Raw genomic sequence first — 14342 nt, 5'->3', positions numbered from 1 at the left:
GAGGTGATGGCGGCGCGGGGAGGGGCCGGTCCCGCCGCCCTTATCCGCCCGCGCAGGCCGCGCTGGGGCCGCAGATAGGGGGGGCCGGCGGCAGGAAGCGGGGGAGGCCCCGCGGCCGGCGGAGCCGGTTCTGCGGGCGGGGTGGCGGCCGGGCCGGCTGAGGCCCGGGACTCGCGGCGGGAGCGGCCCCGGGGGCAGGGACAGGGCCCCGTGCCGGGCATGAGGAGGGGCCGGCCCCGCTCGGTGACTCCGGAGCTGATCTGGGTCAGAGCGGCCTGGTCCGGTCCGGCTGCTCCGCCGGGATCAGGCCCGGTGGGATCTGGGGTCATTCCCATTGGGATTTAACCCTGGGATCATTCCCGGTGGGATTTGGGATCATTTCTGGTGGGACCTGAGGTGATTCCTGATGGGATTTGGGATCATTCCTGCACGGATTTAATCCTGGGATTTGGGATCATTCCTGGTGGGATTTGGGATCATTTCCATTGGGATTTTGGATCATTCCCGGTGGCATTTGAGATCATTCCCGCAGGGATTTGGGATCGTTCCCGCAGGGATTTAATCCCACAGGTTTGGTTTCCCTTTTTCCTCTTTTCTTTCAAAATTCCAAGGAATTTCAGCTCCTCCTTCCCAGCTCTGCTCCATTAAAAAAAAAAAAAAAAAAAGAAGGAAAAACTGCCAGAAAAAGCTATTAAATAATTTAATATACAATGGTAAAAAGCTCTGTACATTGGAATTTCCGCCAGGAATTTGGGGATTTGGGAATTCCGGCGGCGGGAGGAGCCCTCAGGAGCCGGGATCAGCTCAGAGCTCCCACACCAACCCCCCCAGGATTCCCAAGGGATTTTCCGGCTGTTTCACCGATTTTGATGGATTTTCACGGGAGATTGAAGGCGGAAAATTGGGAATTTTGGGGAATTTTTGGGAATTCTGCTCCTTCCTCGGCGTCTCCGGGGGGTGGGAAAGGCTCTTTTCCCACTGGGGAATTCCCAAAGCTCAGCCCCAACCACAGCTCTCCGGAATTGGGATTTTTCCCCATTTTCCCCCCATTTTTTTCCGGGTTTTTCCCAAAGTTTTTGGGATTTGGCTGCCCTGGAAGTGCTCAAATGCAGGCGGGAGCAGCCTGGAATAGTGGAAGTGTCCCTGCCCTGGGATTGGGATCATCCCGAGGCTTTTCCAGCCCAAAATTTGGGAATTTGAGCCCAAAATTCCAAGCTGGATCTGACTTGGGCCTGAAATTCCAGAACATTCTGGAACATTATGGAGTTAGAAAGGAAAATTTGGATTTCCTGGCTGGGATTTGGGGATTTCAGCCTTTCCCAAGCCAGGAAAATTCCAAGGGAAAAGATTCCAGGGAATTGTTGCACCCCAGAGGAAATAAAAACTGGGAGTGTGCTTCCCAAAAAAGTCAAAAACTGGGAAAACTGCCCCAGTTCCTGATGAAAATCCCCAGATCCCAAAATTCCTGGGATGGCTCTGGCTCAGTGGGATCCCAAATATCCCAAAAAAACCCCAGGAGCCACTGGAATTTCCCATGGGAATTGCAGCTCCGGATTCAGGCTGGAAAATCCCTGGATTTGGGAATTTTGGGGGATTTTTTTTCCCTGTTTTTTTGAGTTCCAATGGCACCAAGGATTTTCCTTAATCCCAAAAAAAAAAAAAAAAAAAAAAAAAAATCCAGAATAGAAACTCTCAATCCCCAAAACTTCCAGGTCCTTTGCAGACTTAGGACCAGGATTTCCATAGAAAAAAACCCTGGAAAATCCAATTTTTTTTGGGAATGGGACAAAAAAACCTCATCCCTGGAATGAATTCCAGAGGGAAAAATTGAGGAATCTGGGTGGAAAAAGAATTCCTTGCTCTGGAAAAAGATGAGATTTGGGAAGGAAAAAATGATGGGAATGAGGGGATTTTAAAGGGATTTTAAGGGAATTTTAAGGTTCCTTCCCAGCCAGGTGGGATTAAAAATTCCCAAAAATCCCTGGCAGTTCCAGGGCTTTGGTTTTCCTCTCTCCAAGAATTCCAGAGTTCTCTTCCCTCCCCCTTTCCCAGAAATCTGGAGAAATTCCAACTGGGAAAAACAACTCAGTTCCACCCCAGGCACTGCTGGGATCCTGGAAAAACTTCCAGCTTTTTTCCGGGATTCAGCATTTCCAGATTTCTAGGAAACCCAAAGGAACAGTGGGCTAAAACCAGGGAATTTAACCTGGAAAAGGGAATTTTGCGCCGAGGGCAAGGCTGGAATTCCATCCCAAACCTCTGGATTGGGGTTTATTCCCAGGATTTGGGAATCCTTAAGGCACAGGTGGTGCCTTCAGCCCGGAAGAATCTGGGATCGGCAGGAAAACTCCGGCTTTGTCCCGATCCCAACGGCGTGGGGAGAGCTGTGGCTGCGGGAGGGACGGCCCAGGAAATCCTGGAATTCCTCCTTCCCAAAAAAATGGGAACTTCCCCTGGGGGAATTCCAGCTGGGAATCCAATCCATGATTTCCTCATCCCCTTATCCCCGAGGATTCCCAGCCTTTCCTGGCAATTCCCTGCAGGATCCAACCTTGGGATTCACCTGGACATTCCCACCTGGAAAAGCAGCTCCGGAGGCTCTGGGAATCCCTGGAAAATTCCTGGGTTTTTCTCACTACCAGAGGGAATTCGGAAGCTTTTCCATGGACTTTTTTTGTTTCTTTTCCCAAGTTTTTGACGTTTCTTTCTTTTTTTCCCCCTCCCGGGATATTGTTGGTGGATATCCTGGAGTTTTCCTGGATTTTTTTCCAGGAGTTTTCCTGGAGTTTTCCTGGAATTCACAGCAGACTGGCCAGGCTGGTGGTGGGGCCGTTCTGGGCCTGGAACTGGACCGGGGGGGGTCCATCCGTCCACTGCAAGGGAAAAACGGGATCAGAATCCCGGGAAAAATTCCCAGAAAATTCCCTCAGCATCTCAGAATTCCCAGGAAACCCCTCCCCGCCCCAGGGATCCCAAATCCCAACCCCTCATCCCGCTGGGATTTGGTTTTCCAGGGGGTTTTTTTTGGGATTTCAAAGCCAAAATCCCAGGAAAAATGGGAAAAATTCCCTCAGGATCACGGAATTCCCAGGGAATCCCAAATTCCACCAGGGAACCCTGCTGGGATTTGCTTTTCCAGGGTTTTTTGGGGAGATTTTAAAGCCAAAATCCCACTGGGAGGGATTTGGATGATCCAGAGGGAAGAAAATCTCAACTTCTGACGCGACAGCACTAAAAAACCCTTCAGAAATCCCATTCCCACCCTTATCCTGATTTTCTTTGGGATATTTTTGAGGGATTTCTTTCTGGGAATGCCAATTGCAGGATTCCAAGGACTGGGGAGGGATCTGGACGATCCAGAGGGAGGAAAAGCCCAACTTTGGATGCGACAGCACTAAAAAAACAACATTTAAATAAAAAAGTATAAAAAATGACGAGGGTCCTTTTTGCCACGGGCAATTTTGGGAATTTTTGGGGAATTTTGGGAACTCCTGGGCGCTGACCGTGATCAGGTTGTGCTCGGGGAGGCTGCAGGCCTCGATGTGGTCCTGGAGCAGCTGCTGGGAGAAGTTCTGGTGCATCTGGGCGGCCTCGTGGGCGTCCATGGCATTGCCACACGCCTTGTTCAGGTCTGGAAAGGGCAGAGAAATCCTGGGATTCATCCCAAAAAACCTCCCTGGGTCTGGGGTCTGCACCAAAATATCCCAAGGATTCCCTGGGATTTTAGGGAATAAAATCCCCGAATTCCCAGGAATTCCTTAGGATAGCAGGGAATAAGATCCCGAAATTGCCTCAACTGGAGGCAAAATCTGCCCCAGAAGTTCCACAGAGATCCTGAATCTTTCCCTTTTCCAAAGGAATTCTTGGGATTCCAGCCCATTCCCTCCCCCCACCGTCCCAGCAAGAATTCCTTCCCAAAATCCTCATTCCCATCCCAAATCCATTCCCCTGGAATTCCCATCCCTCCATGCCCTATCCCAAGCCCTCTCCAGCTCTCCTGGAGCCCCTTCCCCGTCTGGGATCAGCTCCTGGGCCTGCACATTCCCAGCCCTGGGACCAGCCCCAGGCTCTCCTTGGCATTCCCACCCTCCCCGAGGCTGTTCCCAGGTTTTCCAGGACAATCCCTGACCCTGAATCACCCCTGGCGCTGCCCATTCCCATTTCCCATTCCCTTGGGATAATCCCCGCGTTGTCTCTGTGATCCCCCCTCGCTCAGGCTGTTTCATTCCCACCCTCAGGACCAGCTCCACATTTCCCCTTCACTCCCAGCCTCCCAGAGGCTCCATCCCAGCTCTGTCCCGTGGCCCTGCCCGTTCCCATTCCCTGCAATCCCCGCCCTGCCCGTTCCCATTCCCCACACTCTCCCAGGCTGCTCCCAGCTCCCGGCTTTACCCCGGAGCAGGGCAGAGGACCAGAGCTGCACCGACATGTCTGGGATCTTGCTGGCCAGCTGCATGGCTGGCACCACCATGTTGTTGCTTTCCTAGGGAAACCGGGAAGGAAAAGGGGAAAATTGGCGTTTGGGGATTTTTTTTTTTCCCCGCCCTTTCTAGCACGGATTGAGTGGAAAAGATGGAAAATTCCCGGTGGGAAATTGGATTTTTGGGTGGAAGGCAGGAAAACGCTCAAGATTCCCAAGGGTTGCTTGGGATTGAAGGGAATAAAATCTCAAAATTCCCAAGGAATCCATGGTGTGCAAGGGAATAAAATCCCAAGGTTGCCAGGGATTCCCTGTGACGGAAAGGAATCAGATCCCAAGGATTTGCTGGGATTGAAAGGAATAAAACCCAAGATTCCTAAAGATTCCTTGGGATTGTAGGGCAATGGATTCCCAAGGATTCCACGATTTCAGTCGGGATTTTTCTGGGGATCAGTTCTGGGAATGCCAATTTCTGAATTCCTGGGACTGGCAGGGATTTGGATGATCCAGAGGGAAGAAAATCCCGATTTTTGATGCGACAGCACTAAAAAAACCCTTAAAAATCCCATTATTTCCACCCGTATCCCGATTTCCTTCGGGATTTTTTTGGGGATTTTTTCTGGGAATGCCCCTTGCAGGACGCGGGGTGGGGAGGGCTCTGGAGTCACCCTGTGGTTGCCCAGCACGTAGAAGATGTGGCCCAGCAGCACCAGCGAGCAGGCGGTCAGGCGGTTCAGGTCCTCGGCGTTCGACATCTTCAGCGTCTCCCGCAGAAAACGCCTGGAAAAACGGGAAAAACGGGAAAAATGGGATTGGAGCCCAGCCCCAGCAGCCTGGGGGGACTCCTGCGAGGATGGAGGGGCAGCAGCTGGGATAAAGGAGCTCAGAGAAAGGGAATCCCTGGGCTTTCTCCTGGATTGGGCAAGGAACGAGAGGCAGGAGATTCCCAGGGCTTCCTTGGGATTCAAACCCCAAAATTCCCAAGGATTCCGGGGAATAAAATGCCCAAAATTCCCAAGGGTTCCTCGAGGTTCCAGAGAGTAACAGCCCCAGGTTCTCAAGTATTCCCAAGGACTGCAGGGAGTGATTCCCGAGGATTCCCAAGGAAAGGGCTCAACCCCCGCCACATTCCAGAGGAAATCCGTGGGAATGGGATGGACACAAAGCCTGGGCATTCCCACTCCCATCCCAGAAAAGCCAGGGTGACTTTTCCAACGTTTTCCCCACTTTTCCCAGGGCTTGGACTCACTTGGCCTCGTTGTATCTTCCCTGGAAAAAGGAGAAGAGCCCTCGGATGTAGAAGGCTGCAGCCCGCAGACAGTGAGAACTATGGAAAAAAAACCATGGATACCTCAGGGTCCCACCCAAATTCCCAGGAATTTCACCTCCAAATCCTCCCAAGTTTCCCCTTGGAGTTAAGTTGGATTTTTTCCCCCTAATTTGTTGAAAATGCTGCTGGAAATCCGTCATTCCCAGCCCGGAATGTTGGGATTTTTGGGAATTCTCACCTCACTGGGAAGTTGTGGTCGGGATTTATCCTTTCCAATAAACTGTAGAGCTGGAAAGTGGGAGAGGAAAAGGAAAAATCGATTTTCCAAGGAAAAATCAACACCAAAACAGTGAAATTCCACCCAAACCAGCCCATGTTTATCCCAATATTGGGAATTTTAGGCTTGTTTTGATCCCAAAAATCCAAGTTTTATCCCAAATCTCTTCCAATTCCACAGCATTTCCTGGATAACTGTATTCCCACAGAAAACTTGGAGCTGGTGGATCTGATAATGAATTTGATATCGGATTTGATTAATGAAAACCAGAATTTAACCAAAGAATTCACAAATTTTAAGGATATTTTTTGCTCCCCACATGAGGGAGCTGCTGCCAGCAAGGCCCTGATGGCAAAAATACCCAGGAAGAGCAGAATTTCAGGAATTTTCTCCACAGAAAACTGGGATTTCTCACTCCCTGACAAAGGAGCTGTGGCCAGCAAGGCCCTGATGGAAAAAATGCCCTGGAAAAGCAGAATTTCAGGAATTTTCTCCACAGAAAGTTGTGATTTCTCACTCCCCTCATGAATGAGATTCTGCCAGCAAGGCCATGATGGCAAAACTACCCAGAAAAAGGCAAATCCCAGGAATTTTCTCCACAGAAAAGCAGGATTTAGGAGAAAAAGTGGGGGAAATTGTGGGAATAATCCAGAACTTTTGGAGTTTTCCAGCCAATTTCTCGGGAATTCCCACTCCCTGATGAAGGAGCTGCAGCCAGCAAGGCCCTGATGGCAAAAACACCCAGAAAAAGGCAAATCCCAGGAATTTTCTCCACAGAAAGTTGGGATTTCTCAACCCCTGATGAATGAAACTCTGCCAGCAAGGCCCCGATGGCAAAAACACCCAGGAAAAGGCAAATCCCAGGGATTTTCTCCACAGAAAACTGGGATTTCTCAACCCCTGATGAATGAGATTCTGCCAGCAAGGCCCCGATGGCAAAAACACCCAGAAAAAGGCAAATCCCGGGAATTTTCTCCACAGAAAGTTGGGATTTCCCACTCCCCTCGTGAATGAAACTCTGCCAGCAAGGCCCCGATGGCAAAAACACCCAGAAAAAGGCAAATCCCGGGAATTTTCTCCACAGAAAGTTGGGATTTCTCAACCCCTGATGAATGAGATTCTGCCAGCAAGGCCCCGATGGCAAAAACACCCAGGAAAAGGGAATTCCCAGGGATTTTCTCCACAGAAAAGCAGGATTAGGGAGAGCCCAGCTCACCTCCTGGTGCCGATTCCCCTCCCGGATGTAGACGCTGGCCAGGTTGGTGACAATGAACGCCCACAGCTCCTGGTGGGTTGTGAGCTGGAAAGGAGAGAATTCCCAAACATTTCACTCTTTTCCTCACGATTTGCTCGTTCCCATTAAAAAATCCTGGCTAAAAAAGTCACACGTTGATATTTTGATGTTAAAAATTCCCCCCCCCCTCCCCGATCCAAGGAAAATTGCTAATAAATAATGGAATTAAGGAAGGTTTCCCTTCCAAATTCAAATTGCCATCCTTAAGTTTCCAGGAGAAAATTTGGGAATAAAATCTCACCCTCAGTGCTGTAGTGAATTGTGCTTCTGCATTATCCATGCAGTTGACAGAGATGCAGTAGAGACCCTGGAAAAGAAAGGATATTTTTAGGAATGCAGCCCAAAACATTCCCAAATCCATGGAAATATTGGGATAACAGCAGGAAAAAGGGAGCAACGAGTCTCAGGTGTGGGGAAAATAAGGAATTTCCACAAAATGTCCTTTAAAATAAATTATTCATGGGGAAAAAACTTAATTTAGCTTAAAAAATCTTTATTAAAATTGTGGAAAATTCAGTATTCCCTATGAAAACCTTTCGCCTTCTATAATTCCCACATAAAGCCATCTCCAATTGAAATCCCTGGATTCCCCTTTTCCAGCTGATTCCTCCCAAATTCCCCTCCCTTCATGAAGGAACTGCTGCCAGACAAGGCCTGGATGTCAAAAACTTCCAGGCAAAGCCAAATCCCAGGAATTTTCTCCACAGAAAGGTGGGACTCTTCTCTCCAGGAATTGCTGGAGCAACTTAGGAGAGTGGGAAGCGCCCCTGCCCGCGCAGGCCATCCTGGAATTCTGTTCCCGCAGGGTTCCAAGGTGGGGATGAGCTCCCCCAGCAGCGCAGGGTGCAGCTCTGTAATTCCCGGGGAATCTCCGGAATTCCGGGGGGGATGCAGAATTCCCAGCCGCGACCCCAAACTCACCAGGAGCGTGTGCAGCTGGGCAGCGTGGTTGGAGAAGAGCCTGGGCGACTGCTGGCACAGCTGGCAGACCTGGGAGATCTGGGCAAGAACACAATTCCCCATTCTGACGCTTTTCCCTCAGTTTTACGCCCCAAATCCCCTCCTTGCACCCCTCACGGCTGCAGGGATCGGCTCCAGGATCCGCAGTCCTGGACCAAAGGGGAGGCTGGGTGTGCTGCCAGCACAGGAAAAGGGATTTCCTCACATCCCTCCCACATTCCAGCTGCTTTGGAAGGGTTTCCTCCACCCCCTGGGATTCACAGCCACGGATCCCTCCCGAAATGCTGCAGGAAAAGTGGGATAAAACCTCCCAAAATCTGGGATTGGGGGAGTTTCAGGAGACTGAAGCAGGAGGCTGAATCCCTGCCATTCCCAGCACATTCCCAGTAAAGCTGACAGCAGGGATTGGATGATCCAGGCCCAGGACGGATTCCCTGGGTTTTAAAATTATTGGAAAAACGGGGAAAAAAAAAAAGTGCAGTTTCCTCTGGAACAACCCAAATCAACCAGGGAAGAGGAGGAAAAGCAGGAATGTGAAAAACTGGGAAGCATCTGGGCAAGGCAGGAACCTGAAGAGGAAGGAGCCACTCTGGAATTGATGGAATGGGAAAAAACCCACTGGAATCAGCCTGGAATTGCCACCAGGAAGGTGTCGACCCAACCAGTTACTGATTATCCCGTGATCAATCCCAAAGTGCCCTTAAATGAACATTTCAGGGGAGCCAATCCCACATTTCCCAGGTCCTGAGCCCCACCAAGGCTGGCTGTATCCACGAATAACCCAGCAGGAATTCCCACCTGAGCCCAGAACTGCAATTCCCGCGTTTTAGAGGCTGTTCCTGCAGAACATTCCCATTTTTGGGAGCCTTTCCCAGCCGGGAAATGCTGGGATCCCCACGTTACCTCCTGCAGGGCTGTGGCTTTGTGTCCCGTGACCAGCCTGCACATGATGATGTGTTCCAACAAAATCACTTGGAATGAGGACAGGATGGGGCTGCAGTCCAGCACTGGGGAAGGAGCAGGAGCAATTCCGTCAGGGATTTATGGAATTATTCAAATCACATCCAAAAAAAAAAAAACCCAACAAGTTGAATTTGTACTCCAAAGCCAGCACCCAGCCTTAAAAGCAGGGGTTTAATCTTAGTTTTAGTTTCAGGCTGACCCAGCAGCTCAACAAGGCCGTGGGATGGGTTTAAATGAGGAATAAATAATGGGATTTCCCAAGATTTCCCTGGAATGCAGCTGAATTCCAAGCCCTTCTTCCTTACTTTTGAGCTTCTCCAGCTGCATGAGGGCTTTGTCCGTGTACTTCTGAGCCTTCTCCAGGTAGCCTGCCTGCATGGAATGCATCACTGTCACCTGCAGGGAAGCACAGCAAGGATTATCCCCCTCAGCAATTCCCCTGGATGCAATCCCCACAGCAGAAATCCCTGGAAAGGTCCTGGAGCAGCCCAGGACAGTGGGAGGTGAGACTGAGAGGGTGGGAATGGATGATTTTAAAGTTCCTTCCCACCCCAGCTATTCCATGATTCCCAAAATTTATCTGTGCAGAGAGGGAAGGGCTGGGAATTCACAGAATTCCTCAAATCCCAGACTTTTTACCAAGGACTGGAATCATCTCCAAGAAATGGAACGAATTCCTTCAGCAATTCTAAGCCCAGCTCTTCTCACGTTGATAAAATTAAGCCAAAGTGGTTCTGCTTTGTACAAATGACCTAATTTTCATCTGAACCAGGTATTAATTAACCAATTAATGAGTTATTATTTAATTAATTCCCATTTCCAGCCTGGAATCTCCACGCACACTGAGCAGCCCCCTCAGCATCACCCCTGGACGCTGAGGCAGAACCAGCACCAAGCAGCTGAGAAAGTAAGGCCGAAGTAGCCTGATTTGTACAAATACCTCCATTTTCAATTGACTAGGGTATTGAATAATCAGTTAATTAATTATTTATTAACTGAATCCCATTTCCAGGCTGGAATCTCCACACACACTGAGCAGCTCCCTCAGCATCACCCCACGGACATTGAGGGGAAATAAAAGCACCAAACAGTTGATAAAATCAAGCCAAACTGGCTCTGATTCGTACGAATAACTCCATTTCCATTTGAGTCAGGTACTAATTAATAAATCATCTAACAATCAATTAATTAATTCCCATTTCCAGCCTGCAATCTCCTCACAGCCTGAGCAGCCCCCTCAGCATCGGCCCAGGGTCGCTGAGGGAGAATCCGCCCACAGCAGCCACGAGCCCCATCCCTGCTGCCCCCCGAGCCCTCGTGCCCCCTCATTAAGTGGCAATTAGCAGGACAGGGAGCTCTCACCAGGTAGACCAGCACACACATGTGCTCCTTGGGCAGCCAGTGGAAGAGGTCTGCGGGGTTGCTGGGCAGGATCTCGTCGTCGTGCAGGGTGGAGATGGTCTGGATGCACTGCTGCAGCTGCTTCAGGCACGGCTTCACGCTCTTCACCTGCCAGCACACGCATTGCATTCCCGGGCTTGCACGCAGCATTCCCGTTCCCCGCGCTGCTGCAGCGCTCGGGAGAGGGGAACTTCCCAGCCGAGTGCTAATGCCCGTATTCAGGGGCTTGGCTTAGGACTGGTGACCCCCAGCACTTCGTGGGGGTGAACGGCACCAAGGATGCTCAAAATATTCCCAGAATCCCCCAAAATTCCTTTGTTCCCTCCCACACACCAGGGAAGCAACAGAGACCAGTATGGATATAGAAATATCATGGACAACATCTCCGAATTAACGTGATTGCCTCACTTTCCATTGAATTTGAGAATAAAACCAACAGGAGTTTGCTTCAATTGCAAAGAAAACCCCAAAAATCCCCTCAGGGCTGATTTTTTATGGAACATCCCCGTCCCAAACTCCCAGCTGGAACGTGGCACGCACCTGGCCGGCGTCCAGGTAATGTGTGACCTGCAGGACCAGGAAGAAGACCCTGAGGGATTCCTTCTGGATGGGGTTGCCCTGCCAGTTCTCCACGATCTGCCCACACAGCGTCAGCAGCGGGTGCACCTCCTGCAGCTTCCTCTCCATCAGCAGCAGCTGCAATTCCAAGGAAAATCCAGGAACGTTTGTCAGGATAAACCCTCGGGGAGTGACAATTCCCCGTGGGAAACGGGGCTGCCTCAAGCCTGGAATTGCCCAAAGCCCGGCTGGAGCTGCCTGGGATAGTGGAAGCTGTCCCTTGTCCCACCAAGGCAAACAATTCCACGGATTCCCCAATTCCAGGGATTAGGATCAGAATATTCACCTGATTCCCACAGCCCTTTCACCCCACCAGCTTTCCCATCCCTCGTTACAAAAGCTCGAGTGAAAATTTGCAACAATCCTTTTATTTTTCCCAGAAAAAAAAAAGAGAGGAAAAAGCTGGATTTATCCTCAAGAATCCTGATCAACCCTCCCCCCAACAAATTAAAAAACTCCTCTGGAATTTACAATTAAACAGGAAATAATTTATTTTTAAAAGAGTTCCACTCACCATCCCCTTGCTGAGCAGAAAGAGGGCTCTGGAATGAAAGAAAATAAAGTTAAATTCCAAAAGAAATTATTCCATCCACAAAGAGAAAAACACCAGGAAAAAAAATCCGATTTTTCTCCCTCTAAAAACAGAAGGAAAAAGAGGTTTAAGGGAATTGATAGAGGAATTCTTGGGGAGTTGGGGGAGGAGATCCCATGGAATTCAGGGATGAAATCCCAGGGAATTCAGGCGGGGAATCCCAAGGAATTCAGGCAGGGAATCCCAGGGAATTCAGAGATGAAATCCCAGGGAATCTAGGCAGGGATCCCCAGGGAATTCAGGCAGGGAATCCCACGGAATTCAGGGATGAAATCCCAGGGAATCCAGGCAGGGATGCCCAGGGAATCCAGGCAGGAAACCCCAGGGAATTCAGGCAGGAAACCCCAGGGAATCCAGGCAGAGAATCCAGGCAGGGAATTCAGGCAGGGATGCCCAGGGAATCCGGGCAGGAAACCCCAGGGAATCCAGGCAGGGATGCCCAGGGAATCTGGGCAGGGATGCCCAGGGAATCCGGGCAGGGATCCCCAGGGAATCCGGGCAGGGAATCCCAGGGAATCCGGGCAGGGATCCCTGCGGAGGGCAGCGCTGTCACCTGGTGTACTCGGAGCCCACCACGCGCGCGTACTCCGCCCCCACGCCCAGCAGGTCACAGGCTGACACCAAATCCTTCTCCAGCGTGTGCAGTTGCTGAAATGGGAATAAAAAATGCCATGAAAATCCAGCATTTGCTCCACGAATCCCAAAAAAAAGCCAGGATTTTTGTAGGGTTTTTCCCCCCAAGGAACTGCTGCTCCAAGGACTCACAGCCAGCTGGAAGAGCAGCCTGCAGTGCCAGTAGGGAGTCTGCTGGGAGATCTGGATGGCTTTGCGCAGCAGGGGCTTGGCCGTGTCCACGGAATTCTGCAACACAGACACCCCTGGTCACCACAAACCCGCATCCCGGAATCCCACAGCCCTGGAATTCCCTGGAAAACCACGTGAACCCTCCAGGGAGGGCTGGGAGGTAGGGATCACAGTGTTGGAAGCAATAAAAATAAAATGGGAGAAGGCTGGGGCTGCTGCGTCCTTGGAATGTCCAAGGTAGGGTTGGATAGGATTGGAGAAATCTGGGATTTGGGGAGGATTGGAGGAATCCGGGATTTGGGGAGGATTGGAGGAATCTCGGATTTTGGCAGGACTGGAGGAATCTGAGATTTTGAGAGGACTGGTGGAATCTGGGATTTTGGCAGGACTGGAGAAACCCAAATTCGAGGGGCACAGAGGGGTTTTGGGGGGTTTCTCTCACCTCCTGGCAGTAGAGCTCCGACAGCAAACTGGCTGCCTCAAACTTCACATCTTCAAACTGGGGGATCTGGCACCAGAGTTAAGGGAACCACAAAATCTGTGTGGAAAACAGCAGCAAAGCCTCCAAAAACCCTCAGGAAAATGGGGATGAGATGGAATTTAAGGTCCCTTCCAACCCAAACTCCGTGTTTCTGTGATGAAGCAGATTAAAACACCCATTCCATGGCCCCACCCCCAGGCCCTTGAGGTGTTTTGGGAGTTTCCTTGGAGCTGTTTGGAGCTTGGAGCCCTTCCTGGGTCCTGGGAAAAGGATACCTGCTGGGATATCAGCCACTACAAGAGAACACAGCGGGTTAGGCTGGCACTAACACCCTCCCCGTCCGTGCCAGGAGCCTCCCACCGCCCCCTGCCCTGCTCCTCATCTTTTCCAGCTGCCAGGACCCCTCGGCCGCCCCTCCCGCTACTCTTCACCTTCTCCAAGTGCCCAAACTCCCGTCCCCACCACCCCCAGCCCTTTCTCCACGCAGCGGCAGCCCCCGCTCCGCCCTTCCCAAGCCCCCCGTGCCCCCCAAGGCCATCCCAGCCCCGCTCACCGCCTTCTCCAGGTGCCCGCGGGCCTGGTCGCCGTTGCGGGTGTGGTGGTAGAGGACGGAGCCGAGCTGGAGGTGCGTGCGGGCCTCCATGCGGGCCGGGGGCTTGCGGGGCAGCACGGCCTGCAGGCAGTGCACGCACAGCCGCACCTTGGGCGGGCTGGACGTGCGGAAATGCTCGGCCAGGCCCAGCAGCGCCAGGTACCACGACTCGCCCGCGGCCGCGCCGCCGCCCGACCCCGAGCCCGGAGCAGGCCCGGCTGCGCCGCCACCGCCTCCGGCACCTCCGCCGCCGCCTCCGGCACCACCCGCGGCTCCCGCCGCCTCCCCAGAGCCGCTCCCGCCGCCTCCCGCCGGCTGCGGCGGCTGCTGAGGCGGCGGCGGCTGCTGAGGGGCCGCCGCGCCCGCCGCCACCGCCGCCATCTTGGGGCCGCCGACAACACCGCCGCGAGGCGCGGGGCACGACGGGACTTGGAGTCCGAGCGCCTCAGGCGCGGAGGGGAGGTGGGAGTTGTAGTCTGCCCTTCCGCATCGATCGGATGCGGGGCGAACCGGGGAATGACCGTAGCGTCGGAGCCTCCAGAGCGGGGTGGTTCGGCCGCCCCGCGAGCGGGGGTCGGTGCGGCGGGAGAAGCGGGGAGAGCGGCGGGACGGCCCCTTGAGGGACTACATCTCCCAGGGGCGCTTGCAGCGGCGCGGCCCCCGGCGCGGC

At 52.2% G+C, this 14342-nt stretch overlaps 1 protein-coding gene across 1 annotated transcript; it reads right to left on the bottom strand.

Annotated features, from left to right (window-relative positions):
- Nucleotides 1-686: 686 nt before the first annotated feature.
- Nucleotides 687-14053, bottom strand: MAU2 (MAU2 sister chromatid cohesion factor). The gene is made up of 19 exons (XM_036399362.2): nt 13634-14053; nt 13356-13373; nt 13042-13107; nt 12561-12656; nt 12349-12443; nt 11718-11745; nt 11126-11281; nt 10547-10693; nt 9490-9580; nt 9125-9228; nt 8183-8260; nt 7503-7568; nt 7184-7267; nt 5929-5978; nt 5670-5747; nt 5089-5200; nt 4393-4483; nt 3504-3631; nt 687-2873 (listed from the first exon to the last, which is right to left on the bottom strand). The coding sequence occupies exons 1-19, from the start codon at nt 14051-14053 to the stop codon at nt 2799-2801; spliced, it is 1983 nt and encodes a 660-aa protein (XP_036255255.2). The 3' UTR covers nt 687-2798.
- Nucleotides 14054-14342: the final 289 nt, after the last annotated feature.

The sequence above is a fragment of the Molothrus ater genome, chromosome 26, assembly GCF_012460135.2.
Source record: "Molothrus ater isolate BHLD 08-10-18 breed brown headed cowbird chromosome 26, BPBGC_Mater_1.1, whole genome shotgun sequence".
Taxonomy (NCBI): domain Eukaryota; kingdom Metazoa; phylum Chordata; class Aves; order Passeriformes; family Icteridae; genus Molothrus; species Molothrus ater.
Note: the sequence above shows the minus strand (reverse complement) of the source record. Positions and strands in the feature narration are given on the sequence as shown.